The sequence below is a fragment of the Ictidomys tridecemlineatus genome, chromosome Y (assembly GCF_052094955.1).
Source record: "Ictidomys tridecemlineatus isolate mIctTri1 chromosome Y, mIctTri1.hap1, whole genome shotgun sequence".
Taxonomy (NCBI): Eukaryota; Metazoa; Chordata; class Mammalia; order Rodentia; family Sciuridae; genus Ictidomys; species Ictidomys tridecemlineatus.
The window spans coordinates 23649837-23676899 of record NC_135494.1 but is presented as its reverse complement, the minus strand read 5'-3'; the positions used below and the strand labels follow the sequence as shown (position 1 = coordinate 23676899).

At 40.8% G+C, this 27063-nt stretch overlaps 1 protein-coding gene across 1 annotated transcript in view; it reads right to left on the bottom strand.

Moving 5' to 3' along the window:
• LOC144371894 (acyl-coenzyme A oxidase-like protein) overlaps positions 1-27063 on the bottom strand; it is a 235194-nt gene that overhangs the window by 5353 nt on the left and 202778 nt on the right. Inside the window, exon 16 of the mRNA XM_078035198.1 lies at positions 4425-4534. Within this exon, the coding sequence (XP_077891324.1) occupies positions 4425-4534 (110 nt within the window). The remainder of the gene's footprint in view (positions 1-4424; positions 4535-27063) is intronic.

The window sequence follows — 27063 nt, the reverse complement described above, 5'->3', positions numbered from 1 at the left end:
ACAAAAGAAACACAGTAAGCTCTCCAAAAGTAGAATAAAAGAGATGACATATTTATAGATGTAAAAAGATGAAATAGACAACAAGGTACAACAGAGAAGATCGACAAAGGGAACAGTTGGTGGTGTGAAAAATAATAATAATTGTAACAATAAACCAACACTCATCTGGTGATACTGAGAAGCACCAGCAGAGAAGGGAGAAGGTACAGGAGATAATTCTATGGAGGACAAAGGGGACGTAGCCACAGATCCAGCACAAGTTCAAAGGATAATCAGAATAGTATGAAAACCCTTGCACCAAGTGGATAAATTCCCCAGTAAAGTACAATTATTAAAACTTACACAAGAGGAAAAGCCTAAACAGTTCTAAAATAATGAAATGAATTAAATTGATAGTTTAAAATATTCCCCCAAGTGCAGATCATTTTCAAATAATTGAATTCTTCCACAGAATGAGAAACCACTCCCAAACTAGCTCCAGGAGACTAGTAAAACCTTGACACAAATCTAAACCAGGGACGTTGAAGAACGGAAAATTATGAGCCAATAAGTATAAAACCGCTCCCATTAGAATAAACCAAGCCCCAGGAACGTGAAGATGATAACCCAGCCTGAGAAAGCCAAGGATCTCCCCAGAATGTCAGAGTAGTTCAGCACCAGGAGACTGACAGGTCATTTATCAAATTAACAGAATACAGAAAGGTAGGTTCATTTCAATAGATGCAAACTCATTTGAAAAATTCATCATCTAGTAATAATGCAAATGTGTTAAAAATAAGAAATGGAGCTTCTTTAGGATAACAAGTGTGTCTAGCAAAAGCTCCAGCCAACATTTTTAACAGTGAAACTCATCTTTTTAAACCAGGAACTAGACAAACAAATACTTTCTCTGTCTACTTCTAATCCAATTGCACCAAAGTTCCTGGCCTTGCAGTAAGATGTGAAAAGGATAAAAGAAAAACAACTGAAAAGGAAGAAATAGAAAATCATGATTTGCAAATGATATGATTGCCTGTGTGTGGGGGGGAAACAAAGAATCTAGATACATTTAGAAGAAAATTTTTACAGTCAGATTTATTTAGAAAAGCCAGCTGCAGACAGTCATGGTAGAACTTGCCTATAATCCCAGTAGCTCTGGAGGCTGAGGCAGGAAGATTACAAATTCAAAGCCAGCCTTAGCAACTTGGAAAGGCCCTATGTCAAAATAAAAACTAAACAAATAAAAAGGGCTGGGGATGTGGCTCAGTGGATAAGTGCCCCTGGATTCAATCCAGGGTACCAAAGAGAGAGAGAGAGAGAGAGAGAGAGAGAGAGAGAGAGAGAGAGAGAGAGAGAGAGAGAGAGAGAAAGAGGAGGAGGAGGAGAAGGAGGAGAAGAAGAATGAAAGAAAAGCCAACTGCAAGAGCAAAAATAGAATTTAAAAAATTCTGTTAACAACAACAAAACAATGATAAGTCTATCAAAAGGGGGCTGGGGTTGTGGCTCAGTGGTAGAGCACTTGCCGAGCATGCATGAGGCACTGGGTTTGATCCCAGCACCACATAAAAACAAACAAAATAAAGGTATTGTGTCTATCTACAACTGAAAAAAAAATTTTAAAGATAAATATTTAAAAAAATCTATCAGAGGATATACTATGTATGGGTAAAATTGTACAGCCCTAGAAGATTCTTAGAAGATTAAAATCTTTGAGAAAAAATATCTGTTTTATTTACAAAATAAATAAGAAAAGTATTTACATGTCAAATTTTCTGCAAATCCATAGATTGAATACATTTCAAGGAAAATTTTAGCAAGTTTTCAAAACTGTGGTAAAATAAACATGTGGAAGCATTTGTCATGTTAATCATTTTGGTGGATCCTTCATTCCTTTCTAGGACTTCGTCACTCTAAACTGAAACCTGGATCCATTAAATAATGGCTATGCATCTCTCTTAGCTCCTATAATCAATTTTCTGTCTTTGTTAATTTGAGTACTCTGGGTACTTCATACATGTTTTAGTCATCTTTTTTGCTGCTGTGACAAACAGACCTGACCAGAACAATTGTGGAGGAGGAAAAGTTCATTTAGGGGCTCACAGTTTCAGGGGTCTGAATCCATAGGCAGCTGTCTCAATTCCTCAGGGCTCAAGGTGAACCTCATGGCAGAAGGGTGTGGTGGAGGGAAGCAGCTCACATGATAATCAGAAATGGGGGGGGGGTAGATTCCACTTGCCAGATACAAAATATATACCCAAAGGCACACTCCGATACTCCCTCCTCCAGCTACATCCTACTACATTCAGGTACCACTTAGTTCATCCTGTCAGGGCATTCATTTACTGATTGGGTTAAGGCTCCCATAACACAACCATTTATCCTCTAAACTTTGCTTTGTCTCACACATGAGCTTCTGGGGGACACCTTACATCCAATCATGATAATATACATTCAGTCTTACAACACTGCCTTTAGTATATAAGACTGTTGTTGTTTTCTTTTGGAGGAATTTGACAAACTGATATCAATAGCTATAGGGAAATACAAAATTCTAAATACGTAATTTATATGTGTGTGTGTGTGTGTGTGTGTGTGTGTGTGTGTGTGTGTGTGTGTGTGCCTGCCTATAGGGCAATACATAATTCTAAGTTGTATTTCAGCTATAATAATGGAGTAATATTTTATCATAAAGACAGGGTAATTATAACCTGTTTGTTGGGTCAAAAATATACAAACTCCCTCTAGGAACAAAATAACCCCCAAATGGACTCCCACATGTGTGGAAATTTAACAAATGCCAAAGTAAGAAAAGTATTGACATGTTAAATTTTCTGCAAATCCATAGATTGAATACATTTCAAGGAAAATTTTAGCAAGTTTGTATTGCCAATAACTAGGATAGGATCGTTAGTTTATTAAATGGTACTGGAACAACAAACAACTCCGAAAATTGAGAAAAAAATGGAATTAGATCCCTTCCTCAAAGCACATACAAAATTTTCCAATGAATTCAGGAATTAAACATGATACCACAAAGAAAGTATAAGAAAAGCCACTAACTGGGTTGTAGCATCTATAGTGACATAGAAAAAAAGAACCCCTCAGAATCATTAAGATGAGACATACACACACAAAATAGAAAAAAAAAGGATAAAAACATGAAGAGGCATTTCACCAAAGAAGAAAAACATAAGGAAAATGAAGAGGGGGAAAACACGGTATGCCTTAGAAGTAATAAGGAAAATGCGATTTAAAATCCTGATAGGATATCATTTTTTATGTTGCATTGAGAAAACTTAGGAAATCTGTTAAGATCAAGTGCTGAGGAGAATCAGCTGTGGCTCTACAGAATGTGTGCTTCGGGCAGGAGGGTAGACTTGTAGAACCACTTTGAAAAATACCTTGTCACTGTCTAGTAAAGTTGAAGATTGGCATATTCCACAATAGCAAGCCCACTTCTGGGTGATATCTACCCTAGAGGAATGTTTTTCAAACAACAGGTTGCAAATCACGGATGGGCCATGAAATCCATTTAAAAGATTGATATCCAGTGTTCTAAAAAATAAAATTTAAAAACACCAGACATGAGTAGCAGGACAGGCACTGTTTCCTGGAAAGTTTGCTTCAGTTGTCTGGAGTGGAGGGCTCTGGGTGTTGTGATGATTGAAATGCATTTTTGACTCTAGATCATGTCAACTACGTTTGAAAGCCCTGTACAAACTCTTGTGGGTTCCCCAGAAAACATGAGAAAGATTTTTTTGTAACAACTTTGTGCAAAATATCAAAATGTTGCTTACACCTAAAGGTCCGCAAATACTGGAGATTAGAATGGATTAGCCAATTACGGTATATACATATGATGGACTATTTGGGTATGATATGACACTTCTTGGCCACATATAACAACTTGGATAAACCATAGAAACAAAATATTGAGTGAAAACAGGAAGTCCCTGATATAGCATATATTATGCCTTATCTTCAGAGCTTACAGACAATGCTAAGACAAAAAAACTGATTAAAATGATAAAAACATCCTGAAATCATGTATCCTGCGTGTGGCGTCAAATTCCAGCTCTGCCATTCATTAGCCATGCAACCATGAGCAAATACTTAATCTCCGTGCCTCAGTTTCCTCATTGATGAAATGGAAATAAAAACCTACTTAATGCGGCTTGAGGGTTAAAACCTATAATGCGTTAGGAGCAGTGGGTGTATAAGAAAGAAGGTGCATGAGGAGAAAGAAGAAAATCAGCATTGTCTGAATTCTTATGGTGGTCAGAGGTTGCAAAAGCATTCAATTTACATATTCACATTTTTGTGTACATTAGATAGTAAAAAATTTCAAACCAGTGTAAGTTGGGCATGTCAAGATTTTGCAAACTTAGGTTGGATAATAAGATATTGAAGGCAGGTGACAAGGACACCCTGAGTGATATACATACCTGGTCCTCAGCTTGTCACTCACAGACGTCACCCAGCTCCAGAGCAGGCCATCGAGTGGTTGGTCTTTGTGCTGTTTGGTGTATTGAGCCAGCAGTTCCCGGGCCACCACCTGTGCAGAGTTCAGTCCTCATCAGCCATGCTCAGAAAGGTAGAGAGGCCAGAGCACCTATAAATACTGCCGCTGGATAAGGCAGTTTCCCTATGAGCACCTCCTTGGAAGGAATCAAGAGCAAGACCCCTTCCTTCCAGGGACCTCCAGTGCCCATGGCAAATGCCTTGTGTTTACCCACCACTCCGATTCCCCCCACGGCTGATTTCTAACTAGCTCGGCCTCCTGTCTGCCTCAGCCTCAACATTGGTCCTGGAACCGAATACTTTCACTGACATGTCGGATGAAAGCTGCCTGCCTTCTGCAGATCAGATGGCCAGTCTATTCTCTTCTTTGCCTTTGACATTCTCTGGTTAATTAGGCCTTTAGAGAATAATATTAAAATGTCCAAATTAAGCCATCTCTACCACCCCCGCCCCATCAGCAGCTTTAAAGATATAATTCGGGCCTAAAATACTGCATGGATTTTGTTCAAAGATGTCTGTGGCTCACTCACTGACAGATTGACACAAGTGAGGCTACCTTGACCCAGCTGCCTGCAACCAGCCTCCCCAACAGCGAGCCCAGCCCAAACTGCTGGTGTTCTGTAACTATGCGCTAACAAACTGTTGTCTCAAAGTACTAAGTTTGGGGTGATTTATTAACTAATCAGTAGAGTGCTAGTTCGTTCTCTTTTGGTTATTATTTTTAGAATTTCCCTTATTCACTGTATAAATGGTTTTACAGAAATTATATAAAATTTTATATATGCTATCATTTAATAGTATATCATGTGATATTTTGGGGGTATTTTGCATTGCTATATAGGATTCTACTTAGCTGTTTAATAGCTATATAGTGTTCTTTGTTTGAATAAATCATGCTAATTAAACATTTCCCATTCAGTAAGACACTTAGGTTCTTTCCAATTTTACACTGTCAATAACCTTGACATCAATATATCCAGATAAACAGCAGGCTAGTGAGAGCCCAGGCCTGACGCAGTGACACAGAGGCTGTCAGGCTCTCCAGTCCCAGGGCCATGGAAGGATTAACTCCCCTCCCCATGAAGATACAGGTGTTTCTGGCTATTCTCTCCTTTCGCGTTTCCATGGAAACCTGCAACGTCCCTGCTGCCAAGGGTCCTTAGGCCTGGGCTTTGGTCTGCATTTGAGGTTGCCTTGGTAATCCTGTGTATGGAGGCAGGCACGGGAATGTCTTACCGTGATTTTTCTTTTTGCTTTATTATAAATTATGTCTCTTTGATTTCTTTGAAGTATTGCCTCGAATTCTGAAAATTATGTCTCTAGATGGATTTTATGATCCATGATTTCATTTCAGGATAGTAAAGGGAGTGTTACTAGGTATCTCTGGTAATGCATTAGATCCCATGGGATTGCTCGTCACTGAATTACGCATCAAAGAATAGGAACATTTTTATGGTTGTTGCTATACAAAATAAGTGTGAAAATCAAACACTGCCAACAGTGGGGAAAGTAAGAAAAGGAACAAACTTTAACTAGGGCTGAAATTAACGTGATTTGGCAGTCAAGTTCAGCTTCACTAATTTCTCACCAGGATTGACACGTCCACTTCTTTGTTCCTGCTAATCTATTAGGTGTATAATGCTCCAACGCTTCTCTCTCTATTAAAAAAACCTCCATAAAAGCAACCTCATTCCAAGCATTGAGCAATGGCTTTCTCTGATTTCTATCCTCCATAGTTTTCTCTCATTCCATTTTTCTTGGTAGCAATTGCTGCTACCTGAGGACACAGCACCACTTCTTTGCTGGTGTGTGGTCTACCTGCCACCCAGAAGCTAAGCACTGAGAGGGCCAAGTGTCCCTCCTTGTATCCCCAGACAGGCACCACAGAGTTGGGAGCTGAGGAGTCTGCTTGCTGTTTTCAGAATCTCATCTAGTACATTCCCTCCCTTAAAATCTCCCTCGTGGTCATTTCCACCTTTCTGATTTAAGCAACTTAAATTGGGAAAATTAGCTCACTCCAACTAGTGTTAAAATTAGAATGACATAACAATCAAGTTCAGGTGCTAAATTTGAGAGAAGCTGGGTCCTGGCCTACATGACAAGATAATCCATTGGGGGTGCTTGCTTCTTTTTTAGGTCATGAGACAAGCCAACGTAATTTTTAAGAAGAGGTGTTTTCTGCTGTCGAGGCCCCATCATAAAAGGTAAGTGACTGAAACCATCAGTTACCATGAGGTTTGTGGGTTGCCATCTCTAGACCCAGGACTTTGACAAACTACAAGGAGGAGGCAAAGATAGATCAGGGAGCATCTAGACAGAGCTTGCAATGAAGAGGCATTTGTTTTTAACCTTTTAGATATATTACTGAATATAGCATCATAGCATACTGGTTGTACACACACACACATATGTATGTATATATGTGTATGTGTATATATATATATGTATATATACACACACACACACATACATACATACAAACACATATGTGTGTGTATGTTAACTTTCTATTTTAAATAATCAGATTTACCAGAAGTTGCAAAATTAAAATATTACAGAGATATTCTCTCTAGCCACCACCACCTAGATTCCACCAAAAGTGATCTCCTATATAACAAAAGTGATTGTCAAAACCAGGAAACTCACTACCATTTTTATTCATGGGATCTTTTAGTTGTAGTCAAGATTTCATGAGTTAAAATGAACCTCTGAGTAAGTCCTTTTTAAAAATGAAACGTTAGTTTTTTTGCAGTGATTACATCCTGAGCAAAGTCAGGGGTCTAGGGCATGCCGGATTTCCTTGAGACGACCTGGGATGTGCTTTCTCTCGTGGGGGCGTGCGGTTTGGGGGATGCCTCTGCAGCTGTTTCTATGGTTTTCTGGTCCTGAACTCTTCCTTTTCTGGTCTATCTGCTCAGAAGCCCTTTCTTTTCTTTTAAATTTTATTTATTTATTTATTTTTACTTATAGGTGGATACATTATCTTTATTTATTTTTATGTGGTGCTGAGGATTGAACCCAATGCCTTACGCATGGTAGGTGAGTGCTTTACCTCTGAGCCACAACCTCAGCCTGATGGAACCCTTTCCTTAAGAGAACGAGAGGCCACCTGAGCAACAAGAACAGCCACCACCTTCTCTTGTAAGGAAGGCCCCATCTGCAGGAGAAATCAAGTTCATCTGTAGCTGACATTTGGAAGCGATGAGTGTGGCAACTGTGCAGAACCATGACATCAGAAGCCCACGTTCATAATCAATGTCACATTCATCATGCAGCACGGACTGTGTAACACCAATAAAAGTGGTTTTAAGTCAAATCACTTTTCAAGACATCTAGGAGGCAACCAGCATTTCTACACTAAATATTCCCCTGATTTATGCCAGGTACAGTGAGACTTGGATTAAGAAGTCCAACAAGGGCTGGGCACGGTGGTGCACACCTGTAATCCCAGTAGCTGGGGAGGCTGAGACAGGAAGATTGCAAGTTCAAAGGCAGCCTCAGCAAAAGCAAGGCACTAAGCAACTGTGAGACGCTGTCTCTAAATAAAACACAAAATAGAGCTGGGAAAGTGACTCAGTGGTCAAGTGCCCCTGAGTTCAATCCCCAGTACCACCCCCCCCCAAAAAAAGTCCAACAAGGAGAGTTTTCTTCCAAGGCTGAAACAGGACCAGCTACATAATTGGGGACCCCATACAAAATTAAAATGGGGAGCCTTTTGTTAAAAAAAATGATTGAGCATTTCCAGACTGTGAGGACAGAACAGTCAACTGAGCAGGGGCCTGAGCGGCGGCACAAGGCTAGCCCTGTCCTGGGGGCTCCAATGAGATTGCCACAGTAAACACAGGACACCCTAGTAATATTTGGGCAGCCAAATATTGAACAGGACATACACTAATAAATTATTTGTTGTTTACCTGCAATAAGAATGTCTTCGGGTATCTATATTTTTATTTGCAGTATCTGGAACAATGAAGGCAGGCCAGGGGCCATCCAGGGATGCAAAGATCAAAAAAAGACCAAGAGGCATGATTCTCCAGAACCCAATTTAGAGTTAATTTCTCTTAGATGCTGGGTATCCCAAGGAAACAGTTCATAGAAGAGAATATTTAAAAATTCCATAGCAAGAAGGTTCAAGAGAAGGGGTGAGGAAGAAGAGGAAGAGGAAGGGGGAGGGGGAGGAGGGGAGAGAAAAGAGCCCAGGAGAAGAGAAGAAAGACTACTTTAACTTATAAACCAATATGTATGATGCTCCGAGTAATCGCTGGGCCTTAAACAGATTTCATTTTTAAACAAAGGAAAAAAATGTTTAGGCCCAGAAAAATTTATACATAGTTCAACTGAATTTAAGAGTGGTTAGTTTTTTGTTGCTATTTTTAGTTAAATCTGGACCCAATTTAACTTATCTTTTCAATTTTTATTCCCAATTGGACAATGAAAGTGTTTTCTTTGGGGGTTTTCTTCCTTTGTTTTGCTACATTTATGAAGCACCTACTGTGTATAGGCACTCTTGAGCATGTACTAAGGCTGAGCTGTGTTCCAACTCTTTAGATGGAATAACTAATTTAACCCTGTGACAACTTTGGGGAGCTAATAGAGTCACCCTGTGGCCCACAAGAGACAGCTCAGGGCTAGAAGTTAAGCAGGATCCGCACAGCCAAGAAGTGGAAGGGCTGGGACTTAAACCCAGAGTCCATGCTCTTAATAATCCTACACCTAAACTGCACCTACTATATGCCAGGCTCGGTACTGGGCACTGGGGTATGAAGAGAAGGCAGGGACAGACAGCGGCTGGGCAGACAGGCAGGAATAGAGAGCTCCACATGTTCGTGCCACAGTAACAGGTAAAGCCAAAGTGCAGCAGGCACAGAGGGGCAGCTCTGCACCTGAGCAGGGGCAGCGAGGGGAGGACCTGCCTTCAGGGCTGACCTTGAAAGGCACAGAGGCTGACATGGAGGGCGGGAGGCTACTAGATGGGCCACCTCTGCTGTCTCTTGTTAGAGTTACTTTTTATTTTTTTTCCTGTCATAACGAAGTTTTAGGGAACACCACACCACCGGGCCTGCTCATTTCACTGGGTGATGGCTGCTTTCCTGCTGCGGGGCAGACTTAAGTGGTTGCAAGGAGCCCATGGCTAGCACCCACGAAGCTCTCCCCCACCCATATTTTATTGGTGCATTGCAGTTGTGCGTGAGGGTGGGGTTTGTTGACCCTTGTTAGTTATAGCTTTTGACCTACAGAATCTGTACACACCACAAAGTGGTCGTGGCTTCATGTCTCTAGGTCCGGAGGAGAGGCTGGTAGCAGCAGACCATGGGGACAGACGTTCTTCCAGCTCCTTGTCCCTTCCTTGGGTCTCTTCTTCCCTCCGTTCCCCATCCACACACCTGGACCCCATTCAGCAGTCCTCCTGCCACAGCCGGGCTCTCTCCCTCAGCATGGCCGCGTAGCACTTGGCTCCCCTGCTTAGAACTTGACCCGGCTAGTTCATGGGGCACAGGGGCTTGAGCCCTGGTGTCTAGCAGAAGCTAAAGCTGCGTTTGGTGTGGAGGAAAGAACTAGTAATCTAGTGCCACAAACAGCCTTAATTGTGCCCCTACTATGTGCTAAGCATGCTATGGGAGTGATTATGATACAGGGGTCCACTTTATGCTTGGAATATAGCCCTCGCTGCTCTGGCACTGCGACTTATTTTTAAAATGGACACGTTTCTTTCTCTTCTTCTCTCTCTCCCTCCCTCCCTATCTTTCACTCCCTGATTTCTGGAAGAAATAGGATCAGCTTTCTTCTCCATCCTAGGCAGAGTGATCTGTCCTTGAGCACACACTCACCACAGGAACCCAAGTAATTCAGGGATGGCACCAGAAATCTCAGAAATGGCTCTCTCCCAAACTAACAAGTGAATTACACTCCAACAGAAAACACTGGAATGTAGCCTTTGAGTCACCTCTTTTAAAGCCCCCTGCTCCCCCTGGTGGAAGGGCAGAATCATAGCCTCTGGGGCAGGAGCACCCTGTGGTTCTCCCTTGCTAGCAAAGCAAGAAAAGTTCTTTGCCTTTTTCTTAAAACTGCATCCGTAACTGATGCCAATCCAGTAATGAAAACAGGTTTTGAGAAAAAAGGAAAAAGAAGGTTTATTGATTTGCCAGCAAAGGAGAAACACAGGGGACTCCTGTCCCAAAGCCTGTGATTCTGCCCATCAGCAGGAACAGGGGCTTTTACAGAGGTGATTTGGAGAAAATAAGATTAGGGAGGAGAAGATCAGGGAAATGAAGATCAGGGAGGAGAATTTTAGAGAAAAGAATATCAGAGATGATCAGGGAGGAGATCAGGAAGGAAAAGTTTAGGGAAAAGAAGATCAGAGAGGAGGTTTGGGAAAACGAAAAAAAAAAAGTATAAGTTTCAAAGCCATAGTCATATAGTATCAAGTGAACCCCTGTCACGTGTCCTTGTTATTAGAGTGGCATCAGGAACAAAGAGCAAACTTTTGGTAATAATTACTGAAACCCTGGGAGGCGCAATGATGCCCCCATCTTGCAGATGCAGGCTGTTGCCCTCAGAGGCTAGCCTTGCCCGGGACTTCAAGGTTAGTCAGTGTGGGTGACCCCACTTCCTTCCTCCAGCACCTCTGCAGCCTCCTGGAGGGACCAGCCTGGGGACTGCCAGTTATTAGAAGCAATCCCCCATGCGTGCTCTGGACCTGAGGAAGGATGGAAACTTGTGAGCCCACTCGTGGTCCTTGCCTCTCCCCAGGGGGCACCAAACCCTCCACAGGCTTCTTGGGCCAAGTTGTTCAGAGTAGGAACACTGAGAAGAGTTAGCAGTCGGTAAAGGGCATGTACCTGCTGGGTGCGAGACTCATCCCTCCCCACAGATGAGTTCTGTTTGATCTCCAGGCTCCCTCTGGACCCTTAGCTATTTCCCATTAAAAATAGTGTGCTCGCCTTCTCTTGGAAAAATGGAAATTCTGGGAATCTGAACCCATTTCCCTCAAGGCAGCTGCTGGTGGAGCTGGAGGGGGTGAGGACTCTCTGTTTGTTCAGGTACTCTCTGTTCTCTGAGCCTCCTAGGACTGCGACAGTAATCTAGGGCCCTGCCTAGCCCAGGAGGCAAGTGATTTGGTGGCCCTGGTGTGGGCCTCTTCCAAGGTCCCATACAGCCGCTAAGAGAAGCCTGGAGTGAGCCCCTGCCCCAGCCCTGCCCCTCGCCATCACCTACCCTGATGAATGGCCCGAGCCCAGCACAGGGGCTGCTCCAGAGCACAGCTACCCTCCAACCTCCCACCCAAGATATGGAAAATGTGTGGCACTCACCCAGCCGCCTACACAGTTGGCACCAGAAATCTCTTAAATGACCCCAAGGTCTTCCCTGAAGCCCCGTCTTTCCCCAGGGCTTGCAGCATCTACTCTGAGACACAGATCCAAAAAGCACTCCAGGGTCAGTTCAGTGGAATTGACCTCTGAAAAGAAGCTTGGGCCTGAAGGACAGATGGGCCACCGAGCTTGACTGACTGGGGTCACCATGGAGGGCCATGGAGGACCACAGGTGTTCTGGTGGTTTTATCCATGTTACTGGGACGTTACACACTGACCACAGGTCCCCACTGAACTCCCAAGACTGATGTGTGCAGGTGGTTTCCCAACCCCCACCCACCCCCCTCTCCCCCCTGCTCCTTCCCTCCCCACTCTCCCTCACTTCCAGCAAGTTCCCTGGGGTGCATGAAGTACCAGTCCCCTCCTGGCTCCCACGCCCTGGCCGCGGCGGTCACAACACCATCTAACTGCTTAGGGCAGTTGGAATAGATGTTCCTAGAGCACTTTAAAAAAAGTTATTATTGAAAAGAAAAAGTAACTAAAATTTTAAATCTACAACAAAATAAATAAATGGCAATGAGGAACACATTAAAAAATAAATCCTATGAAGTTTTCTGCAACTTGAGTAACTCAGAAAGCCCTCCCCAAGGAGGAAAACCCTCCCCCGTGTTGACTGAAGTTGTTTCAAATTAATGTTACTTAAACATGTTCAAATACAAACCCAGATATAAACACCTTGTGTTTATAACTCTTGTTCAACTATAAACTATGAAATTAAATACAAGTGAAACTACAAACCAAGTGAGATTCAGATTAACAGTCCTAATAGCGGATGGCAGGCTGCCCCACACCAGGCCCAGCCTGCTCTTTGTGGGTCCCTGGGGTGGTGCTGGCTCTGTGCTGGGGACACGACTCCCTCCACCACTCCTCTCCGTGGCCTTGCCACCCGCCCTCCAGCAGCACATCCTACCATCCAGTGCCCTTCACTGGGCACACTTTTTTATGGTTCTATAAAATCTATATTTCCCCCCTCTTTGGCTCCAGGTGATCAAGGTGATGTTATTTGGTGCCAACAGCTTATAGAGACATAGTCCCCCTTATGCACAGTCTCACTTCCCAAGCTTCAGTTCCCCGTGGTGAGCTACGGTCTAAAAACATCAGATGGAAAATTCTAGTAATAAACAGTTCCAATTAAATAACTTCTATTAAAGTATTTCTATCATTTCATTATTTTTAGTTATTATTATTGCTGTTACTGGGCCTAACATATAAATGAAGCTTTCTCATAGGTGTGTACGTAGGAGAACAAGCAAGTATACCCAGGATTAGCACTGCGCGTGGTTCAGGCACCGGCTGGGGGTCTTGGAAGGCAGCCCCTTGGATAAAGGGGGACAACTGTACAAAGACCAAGGCTGGAAGCCCCTCCGAGGTCCTGGTTACTAGGCTCTTATCCCAATGAAAACCCCCTTTTAGACAATTTCTGCTTAGATCAGCATCAGAATTAAAACACACAATTAATGCATTTTTGTCAAGAACTCGTGTTTGCCAGTTTTCACAGCAATGCAATCTCATTTAATCTCGTGGCCAAACTCAGAATTTGTACAGAAAAGTAAGGCATCGCTCTGAGAAGCTAGGAGAAGTAAAGATAAACAAGTGGCCCAGATTCAGAAGGTTCCCTTTTTCCGAAAGCTCACACATGGAGGCCCTGAAGGGAGCTTTAAATATTTAGATGCAGCCACATCTGGTTTTGAAAAAACTTAGTGTCAGCTCTGCATAGGGGTCAATGGATTCAGAAAAACAGAATGTCTGCTCAAACCACCTTGGTCAGCTTTTTAAAGACAATCCCAAAGTCCACCCAAATTCCCAAATTGAATGTTCACATTGTAGAAATGCTTTCAATCAATTCTCTCCCCCAAACAGATTTTCAAGCCCCCTCTTCCCGCATTTGCCATGCCACTGCCCTGGCTGGGCACCACCGCTCTCGGACAGCTAGACCTCAGTCCCTAGTGCTTGTGGCTGCCCTGTCCCCTTCCGTACCCTGCGTCAACCTCATCACCACCCAGGGCTCTGTCTGCCCTTGAGCCTCCTTCCACACACCTCTGGCCTCCGCCTAATTTTTTCCTGCTATCACTACAGGTACTTCAGGGTGTCACTTCCCACCCAGGTCCTAGGGAAGGTCCCTTGAACTCTTCTCTGGCTCTGCTGGCTTAGGCAGGTCCTCAGGCCTCCAGAAGGCCTGGGGACGAGGGAGGCTGCTGATCTTCCAGGGTGCAGAGCTGTCCCCCAGCCCCATGGCCCTCTGAAGCTCCACCCTGAGGAGCTGAGCAGGCTCCCTGGCCAGGCATCTGGGTGCCCTGACCTTCATGCCCCTCTGTGGTCCCAGGCACCTGCACAGCCTTCCCTCTGGCATCTCAACATCTCCACCTGCTGATCACTGAGGCTCACCTGCAGCCAGAGGGCTGCAGAGAATGTTCTCTCAGAACTGCTGTGCGGGCCCCTTCCTGCTGCAGAGGGAACCTGAGTCCTCCAGCTCAACGTCCTGCCTCATTTATTGCCATCACCAGACTAGTCCTGGGGCTCATTCCAGGTGCCAGTGTCCTGCTTGTCATGGGAGAACTTTGGCACTCCCCAGTGGTGGAGTGTTTAGACTGGAAGACAAGTGTGTGTGCGTGTGTGTGTGTGTGTGTGTTGTGTGTATGTGTCTGTTGTGTGGTGTGTGTGTCTTGTGTGGTATGTGGTGTGTATGTGTGTGTTGTGTGGTGTGTGTGGGTTGTGTGGTGTGGTGTGTGTGGTGTATGTGTGTGTTGCATTACTTTGTCCTCTGGGACAGGATTTCTCTTCTTTGTTACTCTTCATTCCTTCTCCCTCCCCTACTTCATATTAAGAAAGAAGCTATGTTTTAATGGCTTCAAATCCACTGATTTTAAAAACTCAAAACCAAATTAAATGGTGGGTCACAAGTAAAAAGCGTCCTGGCCAGCCCCTTGCCTCCAGCACCCCTTCCAGTTTTCAGTAGGTGTTCTCCTAGAAGCAGCAGAGGGTCAAGGTTCCTGCACCCTGTTTTAGTTTGCTCTGTGGTTGCAGCAGTTGGGTTTTTAAAATTTATTTATTTGTTCTAATCAGTTATACGTGACAGTGCTATTCGATTCATTGTACACAAACGGAGCACAATTTTTGACTTCTGGTTGTATCCAAAGTAAGGTCACAACATTTGTGCAATCATACATGTACCTAGGGTGATAAATGTCTCATTCCACCATCTTTCCTACCCTTTATCCCCGTCCCACCTCCCCTTTGTCCCATTCATCCCATGCCCCCCCACCCCATTATGGATGAGCATCCATTTATCAGAGAAATCATTTGGCCTTTGGTTTTTGGGGACTGGTTTACTTTGCTTAGCATAATATTCTCTAACTCCATCCATTTACCTGCAATGCCATAATTTTATTCTCTTTTATTGCTAAGTAATATTCCATTGAGTATACACACCACAGTTTCTTTATTTATTGAAGGGCATTATAGGTTGGTTCCAGTTTAGTGAACATTGATGTGGCTGTGTCACTGTAGTATCTGTTTTTAAGTCCTTTGGGTATAGACCAAGGAGGGGGACAGCTGGGTTACACGGTGGAGCAGCTGTTTTTGAGAGCTTCTGTTTTTCCTGGAGTCCTGGTGGGCTTTTCTTTCTTTTATTTCAAGAAGAGACATGCATTTTTTCCATCACCCCACCACCATCTTCCTGTTTCCTAATCATGCTAAGTGCTGAATGGAAACCACTTCCTCCTCAGGCCATGCTCCTGACCTCTGAGCCTTCCGGGTCTAATTTGGACTCACCGTTTTCTGCTGCCCTGTGCCCACCATCCAGGTGTTTCTTTATGCAGACTCTTCTTGGGTCAGCTCCAGAAAGTATCTTGTCTCTTAAATTCTTCATTCCTTCTGCACATGGATGTCCAATTTTCCCAGAACCATTTATCAAAGAGACTGTCCCTTCTCCAGGGTCTGGTTTGGCCACCTTTGCTGAGGATCAGTTGGCTGAAGATGTGGGGGTTATTTTGGTATCTCTATGCTGTTCCAGGGCCTGTGTGTCATTTTTATCCTATTCCCATGCTGCTTTAGCTGCTGTGCTCTGTGGATGTACTGACCTCATCAGGTGCTGTGAGGCCTTCACCTTTGCACTTTTGTTCACGATGGCTTGGGTTGGGCTTCCATATGAATTGAAGCATTGTTTTTTTTTCTAGTTCTGTGAAAAACTTTATTGATATTTTGATGCAGATTTCACTAAGTCTGTGAATTTTTTTGAATAGCATGGACATTTTAACAATATTAATTTTGCTAATCCATGAATGTGGGAAGATTTTTCTTTTCTGTGTGTTTCTTCTTCATTTTCTTTCATCAGTGTTTTGGAATTTTCATATAGTGAATGAAATTGCTTTCAAGATTTCTTTCTCAGCAATTGCATTATTAGTGTATCAAATGCTACTTATTCAACTTTGCTGAATTTATTTATTAATTCTAATAATCTTCTGGTGAAGCCTTTAGTTTTTTTTTTCTATGTATAGAATCATATCATCTACAGAGATAATTTGACCCCCATCTCTCACTCTGTATAAAAATCAACTCAAAATGGATCAAAAACCTAACTGCAAGTCCTAAAACTACTATATGAAAACATAGGGGAAAGACTTCAAGACATTGGTATAGGCAATGATATTTTTTTAATGTAACCCTAAAAGCAGAGGAATCAAAAGGAAAAATAGAGAAATGGGATTACGTCAAATTAGATACCTTCTGTGCAGCGAAAGTAACAGCCAACAAAGTGTAGAAACAACCTATAGAGCCAGAGAAATAATTTCTATTCATCAGAACAAGGAGTAATAGCCATGATTAAAAATGGACAAAACATCTGAATAAACACTTCTCAAAGAAAGAAATAAAAATGGCCAGCAAATACATGAAAAATGCTCAATGTCATGAGCCTCCAGGAATGCAAATCAAAACTGCCGTGAGATACCATCTCACCCAGCTAGAATGGCTGCTATCAAAAAATTTAAAAAATATATGGATATGGAGAAAAAAGAACGCTCTCACACTGCTGGTGAGGATGTAAATGAGATCACCCACTACAGAGAACAGTATGAAGGTTCTTTAAAAGTTTAAGAATGTATCTACCATATGATCCAATGTCCCTCTTCTGGGTACATATCCAAAGGACATGAAATCAGCATACCAAAAACATAACTGTACACCCATACTTATGGCTGCACTGTTCATAACTAAAATATGGAATCAGTCTATGTGCCCATCAATGGATAAATGGATTGTGTATGCCAGCGTGCAAGCACACACACACACACACACACACACACACACACACATACACACATACACACACACATACACAGGAATAATTTTCATCATTAAAGAAGATGAAAACTATCATTTGTAACAAAATGGATGGGACTAAAGAGCATTATATTCAATGAAATAAGCCAGACACAGAAAGGTAAAGGTACGTATTCTGTCTCATACATAGAAGCTAAAAAAAAGGATGATAGGAATGTAGAAAAGTGATCACTAGAGGTTGGGAAGGTGGGTGGATAAAGGGAAGCTGGATTTAATCAGTGCATGCTGTATGCATATATTGAAATATCCTACTGAAGTCCATTAATATGTACAATTACATATGTTAATGAAAATATAACAATTTCAAATAAATATATAAATTCTTGTTTCCTTTTCTGCTTTTCTGCAATTCATTCACAAGTAATATTTTTTCAGCAAATTCATGGCAGGTAAACTTCTTGAGCATTTGAAAATCTGTCTTTATTTTGCCTCATATTTCATTGGTAATTCAACCAGCTATGAAATTTTGCATTTGATATAACTTCCCTCAGGACTCTAAATGTTACTCCAGACCCTTGCCTCCAAAGTGTGGTCCATAGGCCAGCAGTCATGGGGCATCACTGAGGTGCTTGTTGGCAACGCACTGTTCCCCACCCCAAAATCTGAACTTGAACAAGATCCCCAGGGTACATTAGAGCTGAGAAGGGCTGATGCATCCTTGGTACTGCTGCTGGGAGGCCTGAGGTCAATCTGACTCTCCCTTTTAAGTAAGTGATCTAACATGACTTGGCCTGAGGCTTGGGGCCCTTCTTTGTCCTTACTAGATGTTGTAAAATTCTCCAGGCTCTTTGAAGGCTCCGATCTTTTCCAGTGGGTTCCACCATGCCTGAGGCTTGTGCCTGTCTTCAGATCTGGGACACTCTTTATTTAGATCTCTGGTTTTGCCGGCCTGGCTATATTCTTGGCTCCCTCTCTCGTGAATGTCACAGATCCCCTGGACCCATCATTCATATCTCTTGCCCTTTCACTCCTTTTCCCTTGTTCTTCCTGGTCTTCAAATCGAGAACTTTTCTCAAATTGGTCCTTTAACCCTCAGATTAGATTTTGTTTTTGTCTGTGTCTGTTTTGCAATTGTGTGCTTCTAATTTGCAAGGCATTTTAGGATTCTCTGAATGCCCTTTTTCATAGCAGGCTGTTCTTGTTCAATAGCATCACACATCTCTACAGGCAGTGATTCGTGCAGCTGCTTTTCTTCCTCTAGTTCCAGTTGTTCTCTTTGTCTATTTGGCACTTTCTTTTTCATGCTGTTGATGATTCGTCATGTCTGATGAATTTATTAGATGATATGGAATTATGTTTATTTTTTAAGTGTGATGATGTTTTATAAGAAAAGGCCCTTAATTTTAGAACACAAATGTTAAAATTGTTAGGGATGAAGTGTCTTGATGTCTACAATATACTTCTAAATGGCTTTGTGTGTGCATGCACATGCACATACCCACACACCCACACCCACACTCACACTTACACTCGTGCATAGATTTTAAGAAAGTTGAAATTTTAATATGACAACACTGTTGATCTATGATGAAAACAGGTGGGCCCAGATTTTGATTGTACTAGCCTCCCAACTTTTTGTTGGATTGTTATACTAGTCTCCCAACTTTCTCTTGAAATTTGTTAGAATTTTTTCATTGTAAACATTGCAAATAAGGAAAAAAATGTATCTGATGATGATTGATTGTTCATTCTCTGAATATCTTTAAAAAAATACCATCAGGGTTTTAAGATCCCTATATAATCTGCTTTTTTTTTAAAATAGAAAATCTGATAACAATTTGGTCTTTTCCCCCCTCCCCTTCAGTTTAAGTTTAAATGAAACTACAAAAGATCAATGGCTAACACTCCACTACTACTTGATAGCTTCTGTGGGCCTGCTGCAATAGCACAGCTCAGGCCAGCAAAGAAGGCTGACCTCCTCAGCCCCTGCATCAAGGCCTGTCCTAACACTACATCTTGGCTGAGTTTAAGATCTGGAGTTTTAAACATGGAAAAAGTACAAGAGGTTTTGTTCTCATGGCTGCCTGTTATATCTGGCACTGGAATGACCCAGCGCTCACTTGCTTGGAGAAATACTCTTTGCTTTCAGGACGTCAGGCTTAGTAGCACCTCTGCCAAGCTTCCAGCCAGGAAGCACACATACTTGATATCAGCAGCTCTGAGACACAAGTCTACAACACAAGCACTCTGACCAGGCAGCAAGAAGTGCCCCCGCTTGGTCATTAAGTAAGTTAACAGTAGGTCATTTGCATTTTTGCTTATGTGCACTGCAGGGTGATGAACAATATGTGCAAAGCCTCTGAGTAACATTCTTTAGGAGATCTGCCAGAAAGGATTAGGAGAGGACCTGTCTTGATGTATCTCTAATGAAGCAAAATAAATTTATAATGGGATTTCATGGGTGTAGGTCATAATTGGATTTGGTGGAGGATGTAATTAAATTTCACCAAAGGCTTACAGCCTCTGCCCTGGGAAATAATGGAAGGGTCAGAAAACCTTCTATTTGGCTTAAAAGAAAGCCTGCAGGAAATGGAAAACACATCTTCCCCATCTTGGACCAGCAACCCCAACATCGCTAGGAACTCTAGGACTGCAAGAGTTTCACTTCAGGGTACGATGTGCAAGCCCTGTAGGTAATACCAGAATACTGTGAAATTCGCTCGCTACTTTCTGCCTTTAGTCTTCTCAATTTCCCCTCTTGACTTCAGCTAGGAGAGCCAAAGCAGAATCCAGGACAGAGAACGGCAGCCTCTCTAGGGTGAATGGATCCCAATATATAAGAATAAGGGCAGCTGAATGGTGCAGGCTGTGGCATGATACAGCCCTGCCATGGTACTGGCATTGATTCTGGATGCCAAGTGGCTTGAAAACTTTGGGAGCACAGCAGGGCATACAGTGTGTGTCCACTGATGACAAGCAACAGGCTGATTCACCCCCCCCATCTCTAAGTGAATGCACCTAGGGATCTTGGTTTCGAGGTGCCTAAGCCCTCCCTGGGCTTGAGTGTTCTGCCCACAGCAGGTGTCAGGAGCTGTGGCAGATGCACTTCCTGTAGTCAGGTGCTTGGATGTGGCAAACTGCAGACCTTCTATTGGGCAGTTCCTGGGTCCAACATCTTTTCAGATAAAGGCCAAGAGAAATAACTTTACCTCCAGCTACATCCCCCTGAATTCATCAATCAATTGTATTCCATGCTTTCGACTCTCTAGAAATTAATCAAAGAAAAGTAAGGCAGGGAGAACATATTTGCCAATGACATGTCCAACAGAGGACTTGGGTCTAGCATATATAAAGAACTCTCAAAATTCAACAGTAGAAAGATCGTAGAGTCTTTCACAGGACAAAAGTTTAAGTTTTGATGAAGTTCAGTTTATCAATTTTTCTAGTTGTGAACTATATTTCCAATGTCAGGTTTAAAATAGCTTTTTTAAAGCTCCTGGTCTCAAGAATTCTTTTCTACATTTTTTTAAAAAGTTCTATAATTTCACAAGTTACATTTAGGTCAATAATCCACTTTGAGTTAATTTTTAATAATGTGTGAGACTTAGATTGAGATTCATTTTATTGTCTCAGGGTATCCAATTAATTCAGTATTACTTGTTGAAAATACTGTCTTTCTTCTATTGAATTGCTTCTCATTTTAAAAAAATCAATAAGTCTCATTTTTATGGGCCCATTTCTGGGGGCCCAGAAATTTCTCTTCCATTTATCTGTGTGTTTTTCTCTTCACCATATACCATATGGATTGCTATAGTTATCTAATGAGTCTCAGTGTTTGATAGAGTAATTCATCCTACTTGATTCTTATTTTTCAGAATTTTATTTTAGCTATTTTAGGTCTTGTGCTTTTCCATGTAAATTTTAGAATAAACTTGTCCACAATAATCTTATTTTGTAAGTTTGACAGAAATTACATTAAATCTATAGATATGAAGAGTACTGACATCTTTCCCATGCAGAGTTTTCTAATCCATGAACATAGTATGTCTTTCCATCTATTTAGGTCTTCTTTGACATCATTTAGCAGGTGTTGTGATTTTCAGCATATAAATCTTATACTTGTTGTGTTAGATTTATACTTAGGCATTTCATTTTCTTTGGAACAATTGTAAATGGTATTGTATTTTAAATTTCATTTTCCATATGTTCATGTTTAGTATATAGAAAAGCAATTAATTTTTGTATATCAATCTTTATTCTGAATCTTGCTGAACTCAGTAAGTTCTGGTAGTCTTTTTGAACATTCTTTGGGATTTTCCATGTAGACAACTGTGTAATTGGCAAATAGGGATTTTTAAAAATTTTTCTTCCTTTCTAATTTTGTATTTTATTTTTCCCGCCTTATTGCAACTAAGACTTCCAGCACTATGTTGAATGACAATGGTAATAGTCAACTTTTGAGCCTTTTTCCTGACTTTGGAAGTCAATTATTCAGTGTTCTACTACTAACCATGATATTAGTTATAAGTTTTATACATAATTTTATTAGATTGAGGAAATTCCCTTGCTTCCTAGTTTACTAAGAGTTTTTAATCATGAAAGATTGTTGGGTTTTGTCAAATTTTTTTCTGTATAGAGCTATCATATAATTTTTTCTTTTTTAATCTATTGATAGAATAAATTGCATTTATTGAGGCAACTTTGCATATCAGAAATAAATTTTCCCAGGTTATAGTGTATATATTTCATTTTATACACTGCCAGATTCAACTTGCTAATGTGTTGTTGAGGATTTCTGTATCTAAGTTTATGAGAGATATTGGTATATAGTTTTGCCTTTTTCGTACTGTCTGTCTAGTTTTAGGATCAAGGGCAATTCCAGCCCCTAAAATGACCTCAGAAGTGTTCTTTCCTATTTTCTGGAGGAGATTGTTTAAAATATCTTAAATGTTGGCTAGAATTCTCCAACTAAACCTAGGTCTGAGGATTTCTTCAGGAGCTTTTCTGTTATTATTAAAATTGAATTACTTTAATATTACAGACCTGTTCAGGTTGCTGATTTCAACATTGTTAAGTTTGAGTGGTTGGTGGCTTTTGAGGAATCTCAGTCCATTTCTTCTAAGTTATCCAATTTACAAGTGTTACTGTCTAATATTCTCTCATTATTCTTTTAATGACTATATGAACTCTAACAATATATACTATTACACTTCTGACATTGGTGATTTGAAACTTTTTATCTTTACCATTCTTTTTAGAGTGCTATCAACTCTATTGATTTTTTTCCTCTGAAAGAACCTGTTTTGTTTCATACATTTCCCCTACTAGTCCCCTGCTTTCAATTTCATGAATCTATGCTTCTATATATATTATACCCTTTCATGCTCTTAGTTTGTACTTATTTTGTTCTTTATTCACTATTTTCTTGAAGTAGAAACTCAGATGGCTGGCTTTCCTATTCTCTAAAGTAAGCCTTTGGTGCTATGAACTTCCCTCTCAACACAGCTTTATCTGTATCCCACATATTTTGATTATGTTGTGTCATAATTTTTACTCACTTATATGTATTTTTAAAGTTCCTTTGAGACTTTCTGTTTGACCTCAGGATTTTTAAAAATGTTTTTCTTCATTTCTATGTATTTGGAAACATTTCTTTTATCTTTTGGTTATTAATTTTAGTTTCATTCTATTATGGTCAGAAAATATATTCCACATAATTTTTTTTAATTTTTTAAGGTTTATTTCATAGCTCAGGATATAGTTTATCTTGGTGAATGTTCCTTGAGTGCTTGCAAAACACCCATTCTGCTCTTGTTAGGTGAACTGTTCTTTCCATGTTAATTAAGTCCTGTTGCTCAAATGTGTTCAGTTTATCCACCTCTTTTCTGATTTTCTATCTGGTAGTTCTGTCAGCTGCTGAGAGTGATATGTTGAAGTCTTCAATCATTGGTTACATTCTCTTTTCCCCTCAGAAATTTTATTTCCACTTAGGGTTCTTTACACTCTCACTTTTAAAATATGATTTTCAGAAGTATTTTCTCTATATACATTGAACAATATATCAAAAGGTGTTATAATTATTGTCTCAAACATCAAATATAATTTATAAACCTAATTACAAGAAGGGACAGTATATTATATTTACCCCTATCCATTTCACTGCTCTTCTATTCTTTTGGAAGTTCTAAGCCTTCTTCCATTATCATTTCCTTTTTTCTCTAGAGAACTTTCTTTGACTACTGTGTGTGTGTGTGTGTGTGTGTGTGTGTGTGTGTGTGTGTGTGTGTGCATGCATATGTGGTGCTGGAACTCAGGACCTCTCTTGTGCTAGGTAATCATTTTACCACAGAGCTACATGCTTATCTCCATTAGCTACATTTTTAAGTGCAGATTTGCCAGCAACAAATTCTCTTTGCATTCCTTAATATGACAATGTCTTTATCTCTCCTTCAATCTGGAAATATATTTTCCTCATACAGAACTTTTCACTGATGGTTCTTTTTTTTTTTTTTGCAGAAATTGAAAATGTTGTGCCACTTTCTTATGGCCTCCATGGTTTCATATGAGAAATCTGCTGCCACTTGAATTGATGTCCCCTATAATGCATCATTTCTTTTTATCTACTTTTGAATAGAAACTCAAACTTTGGTTTTGAGTTTAAATGAGTTTAATTATGACATGTCTTGGAGTGAATTTCTTAGGTTTGATCTTTTTGGGGTCCATTTATTGCTTGGTTCTGCAGTTGTATATATTTCAACAAATTTGGGATGTTTTAGGGCTTTATTTCCTTGAGTTCTTGTTCATTCTTGGTCCTTCTTTCTTCTCTGAGATTGATGCTACAAACACTAGTTCTCTTTTTTATTGGTGCATTATTCTTATCCATAACAGTGTGATTCATACATGCACATAACTGAATCGATCTCCTTCCCCAGTGCCTTCCCTTTCCCATCTCTCTTTCCTCCTCCAGATCTGCTTCCTATACTCTACTGATTTCTCTTCTATTATTTTAGGTAGTGTATATTTATATATGGATCCATTATAGTATGCTTATACACAGATATAGCATCATTTGGAAGTTTAATTTCCCAATACTCCTCCATCCTCCTTCTTTTAAAAAAAAAAACTTTATTTTTAATTGTTTATCTTTATGTCGTGCTAAGGATCGAACCCAGGGCCTTTTGCTTTACCACTGAGCTAATCCAGCCCCTCCTCTCTCCTTCTTGATCCTCTTCCTTTACTTTATTGATTTATCTTCTATTTTCTTGAGATTCCCATTTTAAAATTCTCTTTCTCTCCAGTTTCCACATATGAAACAAAATATTTGACTTTTGACTTTCTGAAGCTGGCTTATTTCACTTAGTTTGATGTTTTCTAGTTTCATCTATTTACCTGAAAATGACTAATTTCATTCCTCTTTATGGCTGAATAAAACTTCATTGAACATATATACTATATTTTCTTTGCTCATTTGCCTGTGGACAGACATCAAGGCTGGTTCCATAACTTGACTATTGCATTACCATAAACCCTGATATACATGTATCATTGTAGTGTGCTGATTTTAGTTCTTTTGGATAAATACCAAGGAGTGGGAGAGCTGGTGGAATGGCATAAAATCAAAAAGCTTCTGTAACACAAAGAAAACAACTAAGAGTGTGGAAAAGAGCCTAGAGAATAAGAGAAAGTTTTGTCAGCTACTCTTCTGACAGAGGATTGATATTCAGAATATATAAAGAACTCAAAAACTTTAACAATAAACAAACAAACAAACAAAAAACACAGAAAATCCAATCACTAATTGGGTAAAATATTTAAACAGACATTTCTGAAAAGAAGAAATACAAATGGCCAACAAGTATATGAAAAAAAATGTTTAACATCTTTAGCAATCAGGGAAATGCAAATTGAAACTATACTGAGATTTTATCTCACTCAAGTCAGAATGATGATCGTAAAGAATACAAATAATAATAAATGTTGGTGAGGATTTGGGGGAAAAGGTACACTTAAACATTGCTGGTGGGATTGCAGATTGGTACAATTGCTTTGGAAAGCAGCATGGAGATACCTCAAAAGATTGAGAATGGAACCACCAAATGCTAGTTCTTTTGCTATAGTTATACAGGTCCCTAAGACCCTGTTCATTTCTAAGTTCTCTGTTATTTGGATTGGGTAAATTCTATTGATCTTCTCTCAAGTTCATGGATTCCATTCTCTGTCTTCTCTACTCTATTTCTGGGGTCATTCTACAAACTTATTATTTCAGTTATTTTATTTTTCAATTCTATAATTTGTATTTGGCCCCCCTTTCAACTATCCTATATTTCTGTTGATATTTTTCTGTTGTTTCTATTTGTTTCGGATGCATATGTTATTATCACCTGAGCACTTCTATCATAGGGACTTTAAAATTCTTGTCTTATAATTCCAAGATCTGATTTTTCTCCATGTCAGTATCTGTTGGTTTTCTCATTTAAGTTGTAAATTTCCTGATTATTTGTAATGACAGGTGAGTTTTTAAAATTACATCAGGCTCTTTGCATACTGCATTATGAAATTCTATTCAATCTTGGGTTAGTAGAATGTCCATCTTTCTACTGTCTCTCTCCAACAGCGCCCTGGCAAAAGCAGAGCAGGAACTCGCCCTGTCTGCATGTAGCTGACAATTCAGCCCACACTTGGCCCTGATGATACAGGTGGGTGGGAGGGAGGAGTCAGAATGCCAGTTACTGCCATCTCCCACCACCCCATTATGCCTTGTTAAGGCTGGGTGAGGAGAGAGGCTTCTGCTGAAGCCCGGAGGGGAAAGAAAATCACTTCATTCTATCGATGTCAAGTGAGATTGTGGCTCAGCTTCTCATGTGACCCCTTTGGGGCCTGGGAAGGATGAGAGGGAAGAGATGACAATATCCACCAACTCTGGTCACACTACCTTGTTTGGATTCTTATTGCTGTATTTTATGGGGTGTCAGCTCCTTGGTGGGCCAACTACCACCAGGGAGGGAGAGAATATAAACTGTCAACTACCCCCTATTATTCCTGGTTCAGTCTAAGATGTCAGGTAGAGGTTGGGACTCTGCTCTCCACTGGACCCTGCCTGATACCAGGGTGGGCAGTTGAAGCATAATGGTGACTAGTTCCACCTTATATCGCCTGAATGGTGGATGTAAAAACTTGGTTCACCAGAAAGTCCTGCTGATACTCCATGATGGTAGAGGCTGAACATTTCCTGCTGCCACCAGGAGCAAGAAGGAAGATTAGCTCCCTACTCAGACCCACCAACACCACCGGGTGGAGAAACAGGATTGCTACCACCTGGTTCTGCTGACTTTGTTGGGTCGGGGGTGAGACAGAAGATCAGCTCCCAGCTGGACCTGCTGAAATTGTTGGAAGGGTAGGATTGGGAAAGTAGTTAGGTTTTTTCTTCTATCTAACTGATGTCCAGTGGATATTGCCAACATGATTTTCTAGTAGGCCTCCATCTTCCTGGTCCTTCAGCTAGGGGGAGCAGGCTTCCTCTTAGAGTATATTTTGTTGGCACTTGTTAAAAATCCAGGAGATATGTACCCTGATTGGGATATATGGGAGGCAACAAGGAAACCCAAATCAATTATTATCTCTCCATTCCTCAGATTCTGAAGTACCCTGGAAGCTGCTGTCTCCCTGTTCCCTTTCAGTCTCCCTGCTGGTTTGCTGTTTTACATGCAGATCTTCTAATGGTTGAGAGGGAAGATGCGAGGGATGGGGCTAGTCCATCTTGGTGGACCAGAAGTCCCCATTCTTCTTGTTTAAAAACACAAAGTTTTGATCACATTCCATGTACTATTTTATATCATTTTATGTACCATAAGTTTTTAATTTCTGTTACAAACAGTTCAATTTTAAAGGCTATAGAACTCCCCACTGAGTGGTC